The sequence below is a fragment of the Athene noctua genome, chromosome 17 (genome assembly GCF_965140245.1).
Source record: "Athene noctua chromosome 17, bAthNoc1.hap1.1, whole genome shotgun sequence".
Taxonomy (NCBI): domain Eukaryota; kingdom Metazoa; phylum Chordata; class Aves; order Strigiformes; family Strigidae; genus Athene; species Athene noctua.
The window spans coordinates 5418399-5441252 of record NC_134053.1 but is presented as its reverse complement, the minus strand read 5'-3'; the positions used below and the strand labels follow the sequence as shown (position 1 = coordinate 5441252).

General features: G+C 39.7%; 1 protein-coding gene across 1 annotated transcript in view; it reads right to left on the bottom strand.

The window, feature by feature from the left end:
• The window catches only part of TMEM132C (transmembrane protein 132C), a 221620-nt gene that overhangs the window by 156876 nt on the left and 41890 nt on the right, over positions 1–22854 (bottom strand). Inside the window, exon 2 of the mRNA XM_074921494.1 lies at positions 54–942. Coding sequence (XP_074777595.1) covers positions 54–942 — 889 coding nt within the window. The remainder of the gene's footprint in view (positions 1–53; positions 943–22854) is intronic.

Genomic DNA, 22854 nt, shown 5'->3' with positions numbered 1-22854 from the left:
CAACATCTTTGTGTGCTACCATATTAGAAACATATAAAACCCACCTACCGTACCTGAGTATGAACTGATCCACCGTAGAATTGTTGGCAATTGTCACATAAACATTCACAACTTCTCCTTGTTTGACAGGCTTTGAGGGCAACCAGACAACAATATTACCATCCAGCCGGAGCTCCGTTAGCTGAGAAGTCTCCTGGCCTCGATAGAGGCTGACAGATCCAATCCTCTGTAAGTGGGACATGGTTTCATCCATGCCATCTTTTCCTGGCCGGATAGCATTTCCCTTCCTTATATCCTCAGCTGTACACTCTCCCTTCTCGTCTCCTTGTTGAATAGTATAGTAGAGCTCCACAGGGCTCCCTTCAAACTGATCCGGTGGCTTCTTACGGCCTGTGACAACCATGGGGGGGTTAAACCAGCTTGGCAGGAGCTCCAGCTCTGCCACACACAACCCCAGATCCCCTTGCAACCTGCAGCTGCCCCTGACTTCCCGCGTCTCTCGGAAGGCAAAGACCCGCAGGCAGGGCAGCTGTTCCGTGGTGCTGTAGTCATCCCAGTCCCTGCCCACGATGTAGAACAGGACCTGGACTTTGGGCTTGCTCAGGTAAATTTTGTTGCTCATTATGTAGGCCTGAAGCTTCCAGTTATAAGTAAACTTGTTGGCAGATCCAAAAGAGCTGGAAGTGAACATTAGGTCCTGGGGCACAACTTGTTCAACAGAAAAAGGTCCGTAGCTGGCATTTAATATAGGTGGTCTCTTGGCTTTATATGGGAAGAATGATTCCACCCTGGACTGCAAACTGGAATTTCTCATGAAGTCCTGGTTGGCTTCTTTGAGAAAGAAAGATGTCTCAGCACTGAAGATCCGATAGCTCACAGGTAGGTATGTTGGTAATGAAGAAAATCTCTGATTATTGTCCAAGACCCCTCGACACTCTGTCACTAATGAAAGAAAAGGTGATGTGAGTTAGATCAAATCTGCTTATAGGTTCAAAGAGACATTTACTACAACTTTAGTGGAGCTCCTCATAAGTTAGGGACAAACGTTATTTCACGCAAAAAATACTTATAGTGTAGCTATATGTTTAGATGTAGCTAATCTGTTTTACATTACATTCACTGAAGAAAAAAATAAAATGCAGGCTTTAGAGCTACCTTGCATTTATCTATGATAAATGTTTTGTCACACAGGTGATGTACAAAGGGTTGACTGCAGCACAATCAATTATTTATACTCCCGGAGGGAGTAGGAAGAGGAAGGTTCACAAAGCAGAAGCAGTGCTTGTCCCAGTAGGCATCTTATATGGCTGATCTGCAGCAGTGCTTTGCTAATACACAGTAAATCCATAAAATACTCATTGAATAATTTGGCTGTCACCTGGATGAGAAATAAGTAGGTTACTTGAGACATTGCATAGGAGTGACATCTCCCTGACAGAACTTCAAGTAAACCTGCGTAAGTTCGCACACACCAATTCTCTTCAGGCCTGGCCACAAATCAAAGTCAAAACCTTCCAAAAGCAACTCCATAAGTAAACAGCGTGTCTTTTAAACCACCCACGTGCGCACCTTTCCCACTCTTTTTCTGGTCATACCATCCCCTTCTAAAATTTCCACCCACTTCGAAACTTCCCTCCCGTCTTTCCAATCTTTCTGTTCAGTTACAGCATGCATCAGGCATTCGGTACGTCAGTACAGTCCCCTGAACCGCAGCCCCCCAAGGACTGCTAATCACTACCCCTGCAGGAACACTGCCCAGGAGATCAAAGATAGTTTCTGTTCTACAGCCAAAGACAGAAACTGCTTTTCTAAGAACCAACACATACACCATTTCACACTCTTCCCCCATCAAGAAATCTTGCTCTCGTATCACTGTTTCTAGCACTATGGCCTATGCCTCTATAATTTAATATTACAGTACCTCAGCTTTCTAAGTTATTTAAATGCAGATGCACATCACTAGCTAGAAATATTTCAGCAAGTACTAATATGCAAGACAGACACAGAGAGAAATTAGTACATACTGCCCAATTTTAAATTTCAGCTGAATATCAGATCCCTTTTGACCTAAAAGTTGTTAATCTTTTTAACAGGAAAACAATATGTATTGTCAAAAAATAAAAATTATTACTTAAATTAGCATAGATAACAATGGAGAACGGTCAAAATACATGTGGATTACATAATACTACCCACAACCCCCCATCTTAACTCATACCGAAGAGATTAACTATAGGTACAGAAGGTAAAGGAATGGTGATGCATCTAGTGCTAGACTGTCTCTAGTATTTAAAAATAGACCTTGCCCTCAGACATATGTCAGTTCCAGTGTCCTTCAGAAATCCCACCGGAGTCAGGATTTAAGGTTCTGGGTAAGTTCAGCTCTTTAAAGAAGAAAGGCAACTGTAAGGGCAGTGCACAATGCAGAGGATTCATCTGAAACTCAGCAACACGTAAAGATCTCTAAAAAGCCCTACAGAGACAGACTCTTATCAGCTTTCTTTACAAAGCTCTGCAGCTTGAAGATTTTTGCAAATAATAGATTCACTGTCCTTCTAGCATGTCTATCTGCTAGCATGCTAATTATGCAGTCAAATTTAATTAAATGTTTCCAAGTAATAAATAATCAATATCTATCATTACACCAAATGACTACTGCTGACAGAACTTCACTACAGTCCTGTTGAGTGTGCACGTAGCTAGTGTGCCGGCACTACTTGGTGCTGGGGAAGTGAATAGCTTTGGAAGGCAGGTGTTAAGCAATTAAGAAAAAAAAAAAAAAAAGGAAAAACAAACATGGAGGAGGGGGAAATCAGAGCTCTCAAAGGAGAGCAGCCATAAATTTGAAATAAGGAATTAATATGTGTTCACTCATGTTTAATTCATGCACCACCAGTGGATGGTAGAATTAGTTCTCAAATGAGCAAACTGCCGTGACTGGACAAAAATAACAAAAAATTAGAAGGCAGTAAGAGAAAGAGGTAAGAGGCCTGTTAATGAAAACACCAGCACATAGTGAATTACCAGCACAGCACCCTCTCTGTCAAGTAGATTCACATTTAAAATATCAGTTTAGCACACTGTTACAATCCTGTAAATCACCAGTCATTGGCATACATTTTAATTCTGCTGGAAAGGAATCTACAAATGCCTCCTCCTGAGATGATTGATTTCCTCGGAGGCAAATCAAAAATATTAATCTGTTAGGGTTACATCCCAAAGTGCTGTAACACTTAAATAAGGAATTCAAAGAAGATCCACTTTGGACCATGGACCTTTCAAGGAAACAGCAAAGCCTACAGACTACTTCTGGTCCAGGAGCAGAACAAGAACTTGTTTTACTGAAACAGTAGCAGTTGTCTCTTTCCTCTAAATCCCTTCACCTACCCTGGATAAACCTGCTGAGATTAGGTCAGCTTCCTACAGCCCTTCCCAAAGAGCAACCACTGACACTTCCATGACAGATACCACCATTTGTTGAAGAACACCTGGTTTGCTACACAAGAAGTCAGCTTCCTACTGGTCAGTTTGGCTACTGAATTTGACTTGCCAAATCAATAGAATTTCTTTGTCAGATGTCCTCTTGTCTCAGGCCAAGAGCGTTGTAATATTAACTGGAGCTTGCTGCCTTCTAAAGAAAGCACATAAAGCACTTCCATGAACGTCAGCATTAACTGACTTAAGCACACAGGTACACTCTGCTGAAGTGTTTCCACGATTAGAGATACTCTAGATTTGGCACCATTACAACTGAGGGAATACAGGTCCACAAAAACCAGAAATAAACTCAGCAGACTGCAGAGACAAGTGAAGTCCTGGGATTTCAGAGGGCTGTTGATCAGAATCTGTGCTCGAAACTCAACAGCTGTTTTGCTGCAATTCCCAGGACTTTTGCTGTAGCATGCTATCCTCAGACAGACAGTGGTCTCATTTCTGCAGGCACTCCATTTATCCTGGATCAATCATATGGATGAGGTATGCAGGACTTGGCCCAACATTAAGAAAAACAGCCATGCAACTTCTGCTTTAATAAGCTGAAGGCAAACAGGAAAACCTATCCAGTCAGACTGACAGCAAAAGGAACAAATAGCTTTGCTTTTTTGTTGTAGTCTAAAGATTTCCACACATTTTTGTACCATACTTAAGAGTGCTACACTTCTATAGTGATGGCTGTATTTTGGACAATTTTTTTTGAACACTTTAAGCCTTTTAGTGATAAAACGGGTAGTTAAAATTGTCTATTTTATTTCAGGATCCCAGCTATGTGCATCAGCAACTACAGACCATCATTTAAGGAATTTGTTCTATACTCTTCATCTCTACCCAATAACCTTCATGTCCTGGTATAATTAATTACAAATGTTTCCAGAGAACATTTTTGTATGCTTGATCAGCTCAGCTACAAACTTCTTTAATTTATCAGAGAATCTATTTAAAACAAGATGCCAAGGTTTTTCTGAGTTTCATATAATAAATTATTGTTTTAAATAATCATTAAGCATAAGATTACATTGTCTACCTGAAAATAGACTGCCCATTAGGGGGAAAAAAAACCCCAAACCAACAACAAAATCAAACAAAAAAGAAAAGCCATGCCTATCAGTACTTTCAGGCACTCTGGAACAGATTTCTCAATTTTAAACTTTTTTAGCTCAACCACTGAAACGCATTTCCAGAGGTTCATGTTAAAGCAAGGTGGGAGCAATATTTCACTGCCAGTTCAGCCTCTAATGCGGACCCAGTTGTATCAGTAAAATGGAACAGGGCCTCTGTGACAGGAGTGCTATAAACACATTTATATAAATATAACTTCCATCGTGGAAATTGACCTTCCTCAGTGGAGGTAAAGGGTATAAATATCCTGAGAAAACCTTGGATGCTTCATCTAAGAGTCCTGATCCTTAAAGAAAGATGCTTGTTGGCCTTCCAATTGGGTTCAAGTAAGTGAAACTCGCATTTCATGAAAGCTTTTACAAACTGAAATAGAAATCAAGAATACGGGCAACAACGAGATAGGAAATGCAGAAACACCTTTTCTGTACTGAAGACTAACTCCGATTACAGCAGGCCTGACTTACAAGTAGGCAGTAAGTGCTTTACCCTTCTACATTATCAAACAAGAGTTACAACTTGTCCAGAGATGAAGTCCAGCATGGAAAAGATTAAGAACCATCAAACAAAGCTAGTATTAGCCAAGAACAAAAGTTAAGGCTTACAAGTAATTACTCCTCTTTTGTAAGAGCCTGCTGACTTTTTAATCCTTCTTCTGGCATCATATGCTTCTGCAGCACTTCATCTGAACCCAAACAGGCATCTGTTAAGCACATCACCGGCTCCAGTGTGACAGACCAGCTCAAATTCCTATAACCTAGCAAGTTCATTTTTGGAGCTGGATATGAAACAGTGAATTCTGATCTGTATTATTATTTCTTGGATTCCAGTATAAGAGGAATTTTCTTGGGGGGATTTCACGTGGAGCTGGAGCCCTGGGTGCTGGATTCACTGGAACAGCCATAAGAGTTTAGTATTTTTAAGCCATTCTTTTATGAGTTCAGCTTGAAAGAACTTTCTTTTGGACTGGGAATTAAGGGTTTAGATTGTGGGTGGGAGATTACTGGCCAATGGCCATGTATCTTCACTGACTGATGTTTGATGAGCTACTGAGCCTTCAAGGAATCCATCTGCCTGTCCCCTCAGCCAGAAGGCTCCTAGCCAGAGAAAGCCAGGGAGAAGCAGAAGACATCTGCCTGTGCAAAGGAGGAGCAATGTGAGAAGCTTTCTCTGCATCTTGTATGGCCCTCACAATAGCACATTAATTACTCCTTCCAGGAAACAAACCATATGAAAAGTGGTAGGCAAATTTCTATCCCTCTGTGTCCTCCTGTTACCCTGGCACATCAGTACAGCTGAAGCTTCCACCAAGAATTCTGTCACTTTTAAGGCAGGATCTTCCTTTTTACAACAACTGTACCCACTGCCTCATTCCTTCATTCCTAAATGTAGCTATGATTGAACGCTGTACCATATTGAATTTATTCTTCCTAAATTCTATGCCACTAGAGTTCTAAGGAAAAAAACCCTAGTATTACTTACAGCACCACACCATCTAAAATCCTGTAAACATTATCCCCTCTCCCTACATGGACTCCCATTCCCACGCTGTCCCTGCACCCAGAGCGGCTGACCATCCTATAAGCACATTATACAAACCATCCTCTCACACAAGTCCCCACCCTTGAATTCTCTTCTGTGATTCCATCTTTCACTACAAACCTGTCCTGTTCTTGAACAGCAAATCGCATATTCCAGCTCAGGAAATACAGAGTAGGGAAAGAACAAAAGTAGAAAGATGCACTTAAATCATCACAGATGTTTCCTTCACCACAAAATGTCAACAGCTATGTTTTCTGCTTCATTTTAATTTTCTGTACCAGCACCACATTTAGTGACTTCAGAGTGTACAAAATCTTTGTAGCAAGTATTTTGCTTAGAACTAGAGCTCAGCAAATACATTCATTTAGACCTCAGAACAACCTTAGTTGTACTTTCATCCCCTCCACATTCCCTTTTCTTAACATCTAGTAAAAGGAATTTTGCTGTTAGAAAACGTGAGTGGAACTTCAAACCAAACAAACTCAGTCTCAGAATACGGAACATATTCTCAACTGTGAGGTTGATTAACTACTGCAACAAAGGAAGCAATGGCCTGTTCAGGTCTTCATCAAGACTAGATTCCTTTCTGAAAGGTACTTCTTTCTCAGCACAAGTTACTGTTTAAGTACAGGAATAACTGGAGGTTTATACTCCTTTCTGGATTAAAATCTGTAGTTCTATGACCATTCAAAGAAAATCAATTGGAAAACCCACATGACGGGGTAATTGCAGAAACCACATTTTCTATTTCTCATGCTTGTCCATCAGATACGCTTTCTTATCCAGTGGGAGAACAGAGAGACTCTTTGACTAACTGCACATAAGCAATGTCAAGTGTCAAATGCTTATGGTGAATGCTTGAGACCAATTCATGAAGTTAAAAATAAACTGTGGAAACAAATCTGCCAAAGAAATCCATATAGCAAACATTTGAGGGAAGCTGCAGCCTAATCTCAAATATTATGTGAGCACCCAATGAGGGCAATTTCATCAAATAAATGATTACTAAAAAAAGTATTTTCTCAGTTCTTTTAGAATCCAGGTTTCATTAAACTGAGGCCTGGAGTCCAAGGACAAGTTTATAATTGCAGTGATCTGTTGACTGATCTGGAATGGTCTATTCCTGTTCACATATATTGGAGTATACATCCCTGGTAACCAGACATATTTTAAGTCCACATGTAGATGGAATCTTATTTAGCTTAGATTAGATCTCAATTAAATTACATCACACAAAGATTGTCAGGAGACCCTATAATCAGTTATTTTGAACAAATTTCCTATTTTATTTCAGTGGGACAGATTAACTTCATTCAGTATATTGTTAGATAAAAAACTGCAATAATATTCTATTAAATAGGCTTCTCTCACACACTGAGAGTGTATCCTTAATGAAATTATCCTTTGTATACTGCTGTAGCCAAAATCTTCACTATATCTCAACAGATATTTGTGGATTTAGTACAGAAGTGAACATTTCCTCCATTCTTTCCCAGCAAAGGCAGAAAAAAGTAATTCCAGAACTGTCAGGAAAGTGACAGAAGTACCTGAAACAATGAATGAACAAAGGTACACCAGGAACTTCAGCACTTTAAAACACAAAAACTAAGGGACAGTCACTGAAACTGATGATAGGAATTCAAAGTGGATTAAAAAAACCCCACAATACAGTGTGCAATTAGATGAGAGAGCTCATTGCCAGGGAGGAAGGCACAGAGACCAAAAACTCACAGAGACTTAAACTGATTATTTGAGTGTTTGGAAAGATATGCAGACTAGCCAGAGTAATGTCATTAACTACATGTAAAACTCCTTGCTTTAGTACTTATCTATGAGAAATCAGGATTAGACCTCTGCATTATAAAGCATTATCCAACATCTGTCAGGTTGTTCCATTTTCCTCAGGATTACTGACACAACAGGCACATGTGTATAAACCACAAATAGCTGGTTTGTGATGTACAGCCTTCCCACAAACAAAACGGAATCTTTAAAGTCTAATTTGGAAACACAAGGAAAACTTTCAGGAAACTGCACATTAGAAATGCATTCCCAATCTTGTAATGACAGCTTGTTACAAGCTCCAATTTTTGATGGTCACAGTTCTAGGTATCTTACCCTTTCACTGTAGAAACTCCAAAATATCCTTTTATTGGAAACCTATCTTCTCTATCACCCTCAATTCATATAACTGAGACATGTTAGTCAAAGGCTGTCTGACATTCAGGACTGAAATCTATAAACTGTTTTCTCACACTGGTTGATGACCTTAAAAGTCTGTAAAACAACAGTGTATATGCAAAGGTCAGTGAAGGTTTCAGAAATCACTCCCACTCCTAGTGCTGACATTACTGACTGTACTGCTGAAGCCATCTGACATGTCTAAGCTAGTTTACTGTTTAGAATCAAAAATAAATATCCGGAACTCAAATTTCCACTAATGAAAGCTTTTATTAAAGAGGTAAGGGTTGGAAAACTTCTATATAGACGCCACTCAGGTACTCAGGCTTTCTTACCCTTGCCAAAAGCTGCAAATGTCAGTGTCCTGTGAGCAACATACAGTAGGTAAAATGTCATATGATGGCCTTTCGTTCCAACTGTTTGCCTCATTGTGGTAAACTCCATGGACTCTGAATTCATTCATTGTGTCAGCACTAGAAGTCCAGAGCAAATAACACTTAAGCTGGTTCTGTCTGATAGCTGTAGAGAAGAGAAGGATTTAGGACAGAGTTTACTCACAGCTCCACTGAAAACATATGGTAGACACAGGAAACCACTGCAACTCAGATTCTCTAGCAATAAAATGAGAAAGCTATCACTAAGTTTGATTGACTTGTGATAAAAAACACACAGAGTTCATCAGACAAAAGACTAGGTAAAACACTGCCTTTCTTCTTTTTCTTCTTCCTTTAAAGCAGCAAAAATAACCCAGTGCAAGTCACAACATGGGGAATAAATAGAGAATGTGGCCAGGATTTTCTAACTTAACTTTTCAGAGTTCTGGACTGTTTATTTCCCACTGAAGATACTCTGCTGAAAAGGCCTAATTTTCACGGGAGTACAGTTACGTGAAAGACAGGTCTTTGCAGAGGACGTCTCAAATTTAGCCCTACAAGACTGCTCACAACCCCTCCAAAATGTTAAACTCGGGTCAGAATGTCGTAATTATCAGTTACATCAACATCACAGTTAGAATTTATTTTTTTTAATTACTGAAGTGCCATAAAAATGAGGACATGCAAGATATGTTACAAACATGAAACACAGTTCTGGCCTTGGCAATATATCAGTTCCTTCTCCTGTGTCTCTTTCTCTAGTTTTTTAGTAGTACTGCGCTTTCCTCTGCTGTTTAAGTCTTTGTTAGATCCTGATAGGCACTCACTCCTCTGTTTAGACATTAAACTGCTTTGCACAGGCTCCTTGTTTAAAAAGAGATTAGGGTCCTAGAGCCTGAATGGTGCAATTTGCTCAGCACTCTACACTGCCACAAAAATCAACAAGAACCAAGAGTACAATGCTCAGCAAGAGTAGTGCTCAGGAGGTCTGTGCAGGATGGAGCTTTCAGCTACATAGGTGTAGAAAGAGGACACAGAGGACTTAATAAATGAATGGTTTTCCCCTTACCACCCAGTAAGAAAAAGGGAGAATAATTTTTCTTGTAAATAGGTACATTTTGAGAAGATAATTAAAAATAAAGCCAACCAGTGATATAAACAACAAGATTTTGTATTACATTAGTGCCAAAAGGCCCACACTGAGATTCTGTCTCCACTGTGCTCTGCATTATCCAAGGGATATTACTCAGAGCTAGGTACAACCTGGCAGCAGGTAATTCCAAGGCTGAAAATGAAAAAAGGATTTCTTATCATCAGATCTGAACGAGGCTTTCCCTGGGTTTAATAATATACTTTTAGAATATACCTTGACATGTTCATAACTGGCATCTCACATTTCAGGGCCTGTATTCACAGGACCTTGGACTCTGGCATGAAATAACCCCATTCCAGACCTATCATCCCACCTCAGCAATTAAATACACAACAGAGAGAAGAATTTCTCTCACTATCTAGATAGGAAACTGAAGCAGTGTAACTAAATTGAATTTTCCAGCAGTTTCTATCAAACCTAAGCACAGAAGTCAGACATCTTTAGACTCACTTGATGTCGTTATCCACAAATCCAATCCTTCCATTTCCAAACCTTCTTTACACATAGATTGATAAAAATCACGTCAGAAACTGCATGATTTTTTTTTCTAGGTTGGGCAATTTAAACTTGCTCCTGCAAACAGCCATAATCCCGTACATGCCAACAGGAACTCTGCAGCAACATGAATCCCTGACCTGCGAAAAGAGTTGCAGATTTGGGCATCACATGTGGGAAAGAATTGTGTTCAGGATCATGTATTTAAAATACACCATGAAGCCCCAGTGCCACTGGAAACTCCAAAATAAACTTTTAGCATTACGTGGCCTGTTCCTTAACACAAGCGCCCTATGTTTTAAAAGTGATTTGAGTTATCTTTAGGCCCAATAACATAACAACTGCCATATGGATTCTCTGGAGTTTTATCTAAATGGTTAAGAGTTTTCCATGCTCTGACAGACTACGCATTGGCAACACTTAGATACTTGCGATAAAGCAAAACCCCTCCTGGATAAGACTTCCATTTCTTCAATAGCACTTTCCTTAGACCTGTCATCATAATGAGAACGTTTACACAAGAGCGCTGATAACTGACTGAAGGGGTGACTTGGACTAGTGGTAGTTTTAAACAACTGCCCTCAATAAACCTTTCAGCTTCCTATCTTATGGTCTTGAGGGAGTTTTACTTTCCAGAGGAAGAAAAGTGTTATTAGCAAAAATTATCTCCCTTGTCCTACATGTACTTGCTGTACAATCCCTTGTTTTGTTTGCCTTGATTTAGGTCCAGAATCTGCAAAGCTTGAGCCTGGTAGCAGACTTCTCAAAGTACCTTTCAATGTTCAAGATCCACATGCAGAGTCACACAGAAAATATTATGATGGCTGCCTAAGGTAGTGTCACCCCACATGGCAATTGTGCCATTTTGCATTCTGGGGAGACGTAACATAGCAGAGCACAGATAAATCCAACTAGTTGTGTGTGGCACATGGAGCAGGAGATGTGGCATTACACTGCATGTGTATCAGGTGAAAGCATCAAAGCAAGGCAGTCCAAGAAGGTAATACAACGTAAGAGTCTTGCTGTTAATGTATGAAATTGTCAAAACAAGGGAGCAAATGCTTCCAAGATTAGCCTCTAGTCTGTCAGCTTTTCTGAGTGGTAACTAAGTGCCTCAATCTCTGCTACCTGGTATCTCCAGAAATCTATAGAAATTTGGTGTAAAATATCTAATTTGCAAAGAAAGAGACCATGAAAGTACTGATTTGGATTTGCTTTAGCTGCTGCAGAATTTCACCATTAGAAAAGTTTCACCACTGTTATAAATCAGTAAAGTTCCTTAAAATTCTGAAAGATTACTATGCACTTCACTAGCAATGTCCCAGCCCCAAAGATTTTTTTCTAATCGCTTCCTGAAAAAAAATGTATATTTATATGAAAAGTTGATTTAAAAGTGAAGACACACACTTATCCTTCTTCATTTTCTCCTCCTCCATGGAGGAATTTGGAACAGTAACAGATGTAACTCACGCACATTTTCAATACTTGCATGCATGCATTCTGTGACATGCCTGAATATCCCAGTATCCTGGCTACAGCCCCGCTAATCATCTCCATTTCAAAAACGCAATGAGGATTTATGAGATTAATTGGGAAATGAGGCTGAGGGGGTGGGGAATAGCCTTGCCCATTCAGGAAATGAACTCGGTGTCACCTTTAACCTCCAAGTAATTCTTTGTCACACAGCACAAAGCAACTCATCATACCAGAACAGCAGCAGGTCAGAATCCAAGCGGAAATTTATCTGGTTAAACACCTTCTTTCCCAGGGATTAATTAAAAGGGATGGTCAAAGCGCTGGTGTTACTGTGGTCATAGCCCAATACCTTAAGGGCTGTATTTAAAGGTGGCACCTCCTAGAAGGTGACCCAGCTCCTGCTGCTAACAGAGCAAAGGCCAGTGGATACTGGGGCGAGGATACTGGGGCGAGCAGCTGCTCCCCAAACCCTGAAATGCAGCTTCAAGAATCATGTCCTGACTGCAAAGCTTTGTGGCAGCATCCCAACTCTCCACAGCAGCCACTGGGTGGTCTGTTGGGCAACTATTGGTACTGAGGCGCAGAAGCGGGAGGGAAGAGAGTCCTTAAGCCCCAGTCCCCAAAGCAGTTAAACTCTGGTCGTTCTGGAATCTCTCCTCTCCAGTTTACCTGCATCAGAGAAGTGAGTGAGTGAAGAAATGACAGGAAGAACAAAGCACTACAGTGGTTGTGATGTAGTTTTGACTTTCCTATACCCAGTATTAACAAGAGGAAGAATGAGATCCAGGAGAAGGAATCTCCAGAGGGACACAAGCAGATCTGACAGAGTGCTATATCACAGTGAAGAAATGATAAAAAAAGGTTATGTAGATGTGGTTTAAATTCTTTTTTTACTGTTTAAGGTAGAGAGGATGATTTGGAAGACCCTCTCTAATGTCTCTTATTTGCTCTAATTGTCTTTCTATAATATGCCTAGAAAGGATCAAACCCAAACACACCATCTGTGCCACACCTGAGGAAAGTGTATGGTAGAAGAAATATGGCAATTCCAGTTTTGGAATTGGGATGCAGAAGACAATGAGACCAAGTTCTTTCTAAGACAAAGTTGGCACCAAAGGAATAAATTCAGAAGCCAAAAGGCAAGGCATGCCTAAGATGAAGATACCTTACAAGAACCTGGATTAAGTGTACAAAGCACAGCAACAGTCTGGTGAGTCTTGAAGAAGGAATGATCGAGCACATTAAAGAAAGAGGCAAAGTTGGCCTGCACATCTCTGAAGGCACAGTAGAGTACATCTGTATTTTCTGGAGCTGACAGAAAACAGAAACCTTTTCTAAGATCCTACCTCACTGTTGCTTCTCAACTGTTCTTAAAGTCATTGGCAAAGACGAATGACGATGAGGGATGCAAGTTTGTTATGCTGAGTACCACAAAACTGTGCAGAGAAAATGACTTGTACCATCTTTCTAGGAGGTTGAATGTGTCATGCTCCTAAAGTGCTTTTGATCAAGAATCAGCAAGACCTCCCTGCAAATCAATTAAATAGAGCCTTGCTATATATTTTGCGAGCACTATTTTTGTCTTTTCCTAATATAGCTTCCAAGCTTTCCTCCTCCCCCACGTCCCTGCCACAGATCCCTAATTCACACAGCTAAAAACACAGTGCCTCCTACATTTTTTTCTAACATGTGCAGTCCTTAAAGATAAAATTAATTTTTCCCTTTCTTTGCAAATCATCTTCATTCAGCCTGGCTCCTAAGGGAAATTAATGAGTGCTCAGTGAATATGTTTACATAAGATCCCCTCAGAATTTAGGCTATTAAGCATTAGGAGTGTTTTAATCTGCCCTCTAAGGGACAGAGAGGCTGCTGTGGCTGGCTAAAGATGTCTCAATACAATGAATGCTGTCCACTCACTCTGGCAGCATTGGCAGCCCTAACACACCGTGATTGCCTGCTGCAAAGCCAACATCAGCTCTGGCAACAAAGAGACTAGCAGCAGAGGATGGTGTTACAGCTGAATAAAAGCTACTGATTTAATCAGAAGCGTTCAGGGCTCTATTGTCAGCAAGATGCCGCAAGACCAAGGCATACTCAAAGTCCAAGAGGCTGCAAGACCCTGGCTTTGAGCACAGCTCTCACTCCCACCACGGCCGGCCCCAAGCTACCACACAGCTGTCCCCACTGTCAGCAGCGGGGACACCGCGTGCCAGCGCACCCGAGGGAGGCCTGTTGCACCCCTACGGTAACACACAAACAAGCCTGGCACATGTTTCTGCATACCCACATGCATTGTCTCACACTGATCGATACTGGACCCCAACTGCTCTTTCCCAGACAGTGTTTCTCAGAAAAGTCTCGCTGCCATCGGAATTTCATTACTGACTGTAAATTCAAGTTCCTAGTGGATTCCACAACCACAGCTTGGCCTATACTATCTGATATAGGTTTCTTTGGATTAGAAAAATTCTTTTGCTAGTTCTTATTTATATAAAAGAAATATAGTTCCTTATGTAACAACAATAGTATGTATCATTATAGTGAAATATGTTCTGGTGCCTGTGCAAGCATATGTGCAATATATACTTGTGCACACACACATAAATACAGTTAATTTCTATATGATAAACTGTAAATCTAACTCTGGAACTAACTCTCAGGCTGACTGGTCAAATCATGTGAAGAAAAAGCCAGATACCTTCTCCCTGTTGTAACTTTACTGAAGCCAGATGTCTTACATCAGAAAAGGCTGTGGTCTAGCACAGCTATTGGATCAAGACAATAGGATTTCAGCAATGATTAAAGATGCCTGTGGCTTCTGGGCACGCAGGAACAAAGGAAAGCCTTCTGTTGGAAGAGGGGTTAGATAAAATTCACTGCTGCCTCCACATTTGCAGTTTTGTCTTTTGCATTAGTTAACGAAACAATAGACTCAGATTAATTAAAAGAAAAGGGAAACCATTACTATACTGACCAGTTCACAACACCTATCCTGCAGTTCCTTTTGACTCCATGTTTCCCCAGGTAAAACTAGCCAGCTAAAGCCGAGTGGTACAAGAGCCCTTATGTCATGCAAATTCGAGAACCAAAACTTTAATGGGAATAATTTTTGCTTTCATTAAAGAAATATAAAGCAAATGCCACCCTGAAGTCCCAGAGTACTGTGTTAACACTCACGTCAGACACAGGGCTGTTGGACTGCTGTTTTGGTTTTTTTTTTTTCTTTTATAAGTCTATTTAAACCTTCCATATTTCAGTTTGCAAAAGCTGTTTAGCCACGTATGAACTCCATTCATGGCCAGCTGTAATAAACGTCACATGCTGTAACCCAAGCAGGCAGTTGTGCTAGTTTGCCTCATTCAAAAAAAGAAGACAAGAGTAGTTTTAGAGATGCTGTAAATGCTGAACTGCTCACTGTGAAAACTAATGCATGGTATTTGTTCTCTACAGAAAGAAAAGGCCTGCAAGTGGGGTAGGGAGTAGGAGGGAAGCCAGTGTACACCAGACTCCTCCGAGCTAACAACTTATTTGTGGTGTTTTACTGTAGAGGCAATATCATGCATTTGATTTTAAAAGACAGATTATAAGCATCTTATACCCTTGATGGATACAGAGCAGGCTATGTAAAACTCCTGCCCTTGTGGGCTGCATGGTAAAGAGCAGAACAAGTCTCTTCTTGGTATGAATTTAAAGGGAGGACCTACAATATGGAGAAATCTTCAAAGGCCAGTCAGGTTTCCAGCCCAACAACCCTGCCAAGTGTTCCTTTAATCCTTTATTTACCAGTAAATCTGCCGCTCTGTTCAGCAGGCTTTTACTGGTATTGGGTTTCAGTTTGAAACCCAAAAGCTGTAAGCATATGCTGTGTAGCCCTAATGAGAAACTCAATCTATTAATGGGCAGACCTTCTCCACAGGACCAGGTCTTGGCAACATGAGTCAGTTCCTGAACTTTCACCTCCCACTTGGCAGCAAACCAGACTAACTCTACATCTCTCAGCTGGCTTACATTATCAGCTCATTATTAACATACATCAGGGCCAGATCTCTTTTACATGCACCCAGCAAACAGGAAACTACACAAGGGGAGGGCTCCTCATTTTTGTCTGACTCTGGAGCTCATAAAAATGACTAATTAGAACCAGCTCTAGTGGAGGCACTCTGCAGATTTGCTCGCATGTTCTCTGCCTGTGCACCTTAGTCCTGACTTGGGAGAAACACCATGAAATTCTATGGTAGTCCGTGGCTGCCTGCAATCATCAGGCATCCCTTCCCTCTGCCACAGTATCCTGCAGATCTTTTCAACAAGCATTCATATGAGGGAGAGATGTGCTATTCTCCTTATTTTACAGTAATCACCACACAGAAAGAATAGATAACTTGTCTAACATTACACAAAGTCTACCGTAAAGAAAGCTGAGCTTCTTCAAATCAGTTCCTCTCCATGGACCCCTCCCTGCAGTAAAGAGAACTGTGGGAACTCTCTGCAGCCAATTTCAAAAAAGAATGGTGTGTATTTTAGATCTACACGCTTGCATGGATTCAGAGACGTCGATTCAGAGTTTCACTTTGAAGTGGCCTGCAAACCACCAGCAATGTACACTCCACACTTTGGGAAAGCATTACAGGGAGTCTCTCATGATGAGAGTTGCCTCTCATCAAGCACAGAAGATGATTCTCTTTGCAGAGTAAGCACTATCCTTAACGACATGCTACTATTTGTTAGGAGTTGTCCCACTTTTTTTTTTTCATCCCTTACACGATTAGTATTCTTTACTTTTGTTCTCTAGTCCTCCCTCCTTACCAGTCATCCTTATGCTCAGAAGATTTGGCAAAACAACAAAGAATCTCTCTCCTCCAGACGCTTGGTTCAAATCTGGTCCAGCCAGGCAGTAACTGAAAGTTGCATCAGGCTGGTAACTGTTTCCATATCATCTGAGCACAGATGCCAGCGCACAATCAGTGCCCACATCAGAAAATGTAAATGTAGACACACTCAGGGAGCAAGAAAGATCAGAAAAGTCTTGTCAGTTCAGAAGGGAGGGCATATTAGATATGTGGATTAAACTAATGCTGTTATACAGCATTCTGTACCTGTAGTCAGATTAAGGTACATATCTCCTCTTAATGCACAGAGCTCACACCTGTTTTGAAACAAACTTTCAAGAAAACTAGCCTTAACACAAATCAATATAAAATCTGGCAAAATCTCAGAGCCTACAAAAGTCCCTAATTTTCTTTGGCTGCTCAAAAGGTGGCAATTTATATTCCTTTTTTTAAATTAGCTATGGTTAGTATTATTTTTCAGAGCTGATCTCATTTCATAACTTGCCTCCTGTTCAGACTGAATTTATGCACAGATGCTCAGAGCCAAAAATCTGTTCTCATTTACTCCACAGCAGAACAGGTAAAGAATAAATATATTCCACACAGGTTCTTGTCTTGCTGCTTCAAGCTCCCATGGCACAGCAGTAGGCACGGTGAACTTAGTAGCTGCCAAATGACCTGCTGTTCCAAGAGGTTTTTGTCAGCTCTGTTCCTCTGAAAGTTATCACGCTGATAACTAGAGGAGAACTAATACGAAATATTCTTATAGGACCAAGACCTTTCAAATGCAAAGAAGCTGGAAATAGATTTTAACTATTTAAAATGCACCATCTTTTCCAAAATTATAGTTCAAAACCCTGCAGCGATCAAAAGCTAAGTGACTGTGGAAGCAATGGTGATCAGAAAAACAGAATGTCTCAGATCAACTGGTCAAGAATAAACCATACAACTTCTTCACTACAATTACACTAAGATGGTAAACTTTGAATTCAGTTTAAAGTTTTTTTTTATCCACAATAATTTTAAGGTAATCCCACAATAGAGGCACCGTATTGGCAATTCTCTCAGAGCTACTGAATTACCTTAGCCACTCATTTCTAGGTGGAGGCCCCAAATAAAATAAGAGTTCTTTTGCAGAAAGAAATGACTGGGACTTTAACTAGTGCTCAAAAAAATGGTTTGGGACCTTTGAAATGGTGATTGTGTAAAGTGGTATTATTAAAATTATAAACCCAAAATATTTTAAGGTGCATCAATATATTATGGTCAACTCAAACAAAGACAAAATGTGTATTTCAACATATTTTCATAAAACTTAAACTCATTCATATTGTTCCACACAATGAGACATGCCAACATTAATACAGGATGTAGACGATAACATTAAAATTTGTTAGATATTTGATACCAGTCTCATTACAAAGAATAAATTTCATTCCCAGTAATGTTTTATAGTAGGTAAAGAAAGTCTGACTCCTCTTAAGAATAAGGGTATGATACTAATCCAATTAAGCTGATGATTTTACTCCTCCTGACTTTCTTTCTGCTTGGAACTGGCCTGTGAAAATCTAGGCAAAATAAATTAAAAATTTTCCCAACATATAAAGCTACACTTTTGCCTTCGAAAGTAATCTGGATTGCAACAGTATTTTAAATGGTTTCCCCAAGACCACTATGCAAATGCAACTCATGTGCTCCATGGTAGGCACCTACACCTTAGAATGGGACCAGCCTCTCAAATACCTGTAGAGGCAACCTGATTTAAGAGATGCTTAAGATCCCTCAAGTCTCGGCAGAATTAGCCCCATTGAGAAACAAATCACTGTCTGGTGCCTGCATATGGGTTTAGCAATTTTATTTTAGGTTACCCAGTTAGAAAAACACTGGCTCTTTTCCTTTCATAATGTTTTCAAATTAATGAAGAAAAATCCATGTAGCAATGTCTGAACAAAGATTGATACTTGATGGAATTTGCATGTAAATCTACTGAGATTCAATTCTAAGCAAAAGGAAACTTAAGCAAAATGTTTACTCCTCACCATTTCAAAACACACCAACCTTATCCTACATGTAAAGGTTTTAAAGGCACTGATACTACTTTTCATTAGTGTATATGGCGTTTTCAGTCTGAAAGCTATAAACACTGCTTTTTGATGAATAAGCTACCAAATACCAGTATTAAAACTATCTGCCCTAACACCACAGCTAAATATTGCAACTGAGGTGCTGACTCACTGTCGTGTTATCGTTATCTCCTCAGTCTACCTTAGACCCTCCCATTGCACATTCAATTTTGACACTGAAATGGCAAACAGACAACTGGTTTTGCAGCCAAAAATGTGTCTCGCCCTGGCCATCAGCCAGCAGAGAAGCCCTATGAGTAACTCAATCAGCAACTTTTCTGCAACACCAAGGTTGTCTCTCCAGCAGGCCACACGGCAAAATGAGTTGGTCCACCTCTGTATCTATGGAAGATTTGTCTGGTTTAGAAATTATCTGAGAGCAAGTACTGGGACAATAGTGAACCCTTCTCCTGACACTCCTCCAAACTGCCATCAAGGATTTCTGCAGTTAGATACTGCAAAGCACTGCTGCGTAATGACTGTTGGTGCAGGGTAATCCTACAGTAACCAACACCCTTCTACCTACCCAGTCAGTCCCCTACCAGAGAGGGTATGCTTTGTCACAGAAAAAACACTCCAACGGTCATTTAATATCTGATCTCCATTAACTAGAATATAAGACTACTGCTAACATGTTCAAGAAATTGAACAACCTAACTTCAGAGGAAGCTTGATGGGCCCTGATCACTTCTGATGTTCTTTACAAGTTCAGAAGAAAATTAACAAGTCTTGACTGTATCTCAGCAGAAAATATGAGAAAGTAAACATCATTCAATTTACTTCCTGTACCATATTCTTTTTCATGGTTGGAAATCTAAGGAATAATATATGCAAGTCTTAAATGCATGAATCTTAGTCAATAAGTCCATGTTGACTAGTTAAGCATGCTACTACTTTCTAGAAGATTAATGGCAACTGTCAGATCTACCTGCAAACTTCCAGTACTTATAGACAAACTAGAGCTATATTTTCTAAAAATTTCTACCTACCTCAACCATGCATAGCATAGATGACTCCTCATCTTCAGCCATTTCACCCATCTAGAGCACAGAAAGAAACCTGGTTCCTGTGAATGCTGTGTCAGATAACGTGTGTGCTTGGACTGACAGGAATAGATCCAGTGAGTATTTTCTGGCAAATCTCTCTTACAGGGCTGCAGTTACAGGATCAGCTCTTAGCTATCACACACACCAGTGTCTGAATCTGATATGGGCTAGGAACATTTCCTAAGAAGTTTTAGCTTCATTTTCCTTTAAGAAAAACAACTCTTCCATTTTTCCTTCAAGCTTATATACTTGAATTACCGTATCTCCTTAAGCAGCAACAAGCCATAACCGTAACAGATTTATGAAATATTAGTGGCACTATTAATGTAAATAAATGGTTTTCTGACAGCATTTTTTAAAGTTAACTAATACAACAGCATAAATAAACCCCCTTGATGAAATATTACTATTACATGTTGGCAGGAATCCATTTCATGATATAGTCAAGTGGGGAGCTTCCTGGGCATACTTAATTCCTGTAGCTGGCAAATATCAGCACAAACAACTTTGTCCTGTTAAACCTCCTTCTGCTCTATATTTTCCATCCATATCCTTCCAGCCTCAACACTATCACCAACTCAAAGAGTTTCTACTGAACCATAACAAACCTCACAACAAAAAACCTCAGGAACTAAAGAAGATAAATGTTCCTTTGCCTTTTTAAACTTCTGCAGTTCTCATTAGAAATGCTGCCAATTGTAACAAATCTTTAGAAATGAACATGGTCTTATGGTCACAGCAATAAACTGTAAATTTGCACACCTAGATTTTATTCCTAAACTCTAGATTATTCACTAAAATACTAGATACTGATTGTTTTCAATCTCATTTAAGTAGTAACTACTTGCAGTCAGGATCATATTTTTCATACAAAGCAAGATGAAACTCTTACCATGTGGCAAATAACAAGTTTCCTGCTAACATGAGATTAATACCCATCCTAGCCATAGCTTCATTCATGCTTTCAGCATGCTGCAGGAAAGAGGTCAGACTCACACAGCACTACTACTTCTTCAGTCCTTCAGAACAGTCCTCTCAAATGAAAAAAAAAAAAAAAAAAAAAAAAAAGCATTCTCAGCAGGAAATCAGATCGAAACATTTCGCCCGGTTAATCTTTCTTTCTAAACCCCCTCAAATCCTGCATTTTACATACAAATCCTTATTCCCATCTCCCAGAATTCCCTTGCATCTACTATGAAAGCATCCTGAAACACTTGGGGGAACAAAGGAAAACAGTTGATCAAAATCATGATTAAACCAGCATGTTTCTGCACTAGGTTTAGATTTGTCTAGGTTTTTGTAGCTACAGATATGAGAGGGATTACGGGGTGTCAGAATTTACCAGATGTGACAATAGCAAAGGAAAAGAGTTCAAGAAGCAAAAAGACAAATGCCTCTGGAAAAATTAAACCCAGCTCCAGGAGCAAATGAGAATGGACTTGCAGCACATCTTTTCCAGTGTGCCTGTGAGGTTGAGTAAGGCACTCTTCTTACGGATAGTATTTATTTATTTCTGTTGCAGTGTGTCTGCCAAAGAAGTTCTGAGAAATATGCATTAAGTAGTTCCTTACCTAGGCATCTGAAGTGTAAATGATAGTAGAACCTTGCCACTATATACTAAAAATTTATTGAAAATTTAACTGCTATACTACCACCAGAGTTAGAATCCTATATAGTACTCCAACATGTTAGAACTGAACCAGCGGCTTTTTAAATTCTGCTAGATGGAGAGAGGAACATTATGAACTGCTTTCCAGAATCAACTCCAGATTTAATACACATGGCAAAAATGCATATCCATTACAGAACAGGAAAGATAATACAGACTTTTCTTTATTGTGGGTTTTTAATTATTTACATCATCTGTCCAAGCTCTACACACAGCCGCTGTTGGAGTAGATGTATTGGTATGTCTGCATCTCCACAAAAAGGAAAAACTCAAATAAACTTGTCCTTTATTTATTTACAAGTACTGTTAATCATGCTGTTGAAATTTCAGCTATTCACATTTTACTATTACATACATCAGCTGTACTTAAGAAATGCAGACACCTGTTATGCTTCAGCATCACTTCCCTTCCCAGTGAAAGTCAATATAAATTCCATAGTTTTACTGATGGTGAAACTGAAAAACACATGAAAAGTTCCTCAACTCTTGGCAGCAACAAGACCAAAATCTCTCAAGCACAGGATGAAAGAACAGTATTTCAGACACCAGGAAGAAAAACACCGTTTTGAGCAGTTATTCTGTTATGTGAGGGACAACTATATTCATACATATCAAAAGAACTTCATCTGTTTTACATGTATCACCAGAAAACCTCTAGACAGTCCTAAACCACAGGGAAGTTAACAGCCAGATTTAAAATCTAAATCCTATCCCAACTATTTACAGAATTTACCCATTTCTTCCTTTAAAGCCATTTGAGATTATTGCTGCTCTAGTTCTTACCCCCACCAGAAACTTAGCTAAATTCTGTCTTCTGGGTATGTAATCACTGCGCATTAATGTGCCAGTGAAACAGAAGGCTGTTCTGGTGTTAAATTCCCTAGTTACCCAGATAACTGCTTTCTCTGTTTGCTTGCTAGTTGCTAGGAATCTGAAGGTTCAGTGGTAATTGCAGTGGTTAAGACTTCAGCATTACTGGAAATGAACCAAAGTCTCTGAAGTGCAGCAGGAGGTGCAGACTATCCTCATATATTCACTGCTTGTGCTGATAGTTCCCTCCCATCATTAATGTCATTCATTTTTGTTGGTGGTTTTTTTTTTTTTAATGGCAAAGTGTTTGCCTTGACATTTTTCAAGTGCTCCCAGAAAACACAATGGCCTCTTGCTTCAGTAAGACATGCTCAGGAGTTCTAGAGAAAAGAAATATCCTGAGGGTAGAAAGAAATACCTTTCTCAAGGATGATATAAAGATTAGAAGGAAAAAAGCATAACACAACATTCATTTTACGGCTTATGTTCGGTTATTTGTATCACACCAGATTCAAACAGGAATATTAGTTTCTCTACAGATTTCTAAG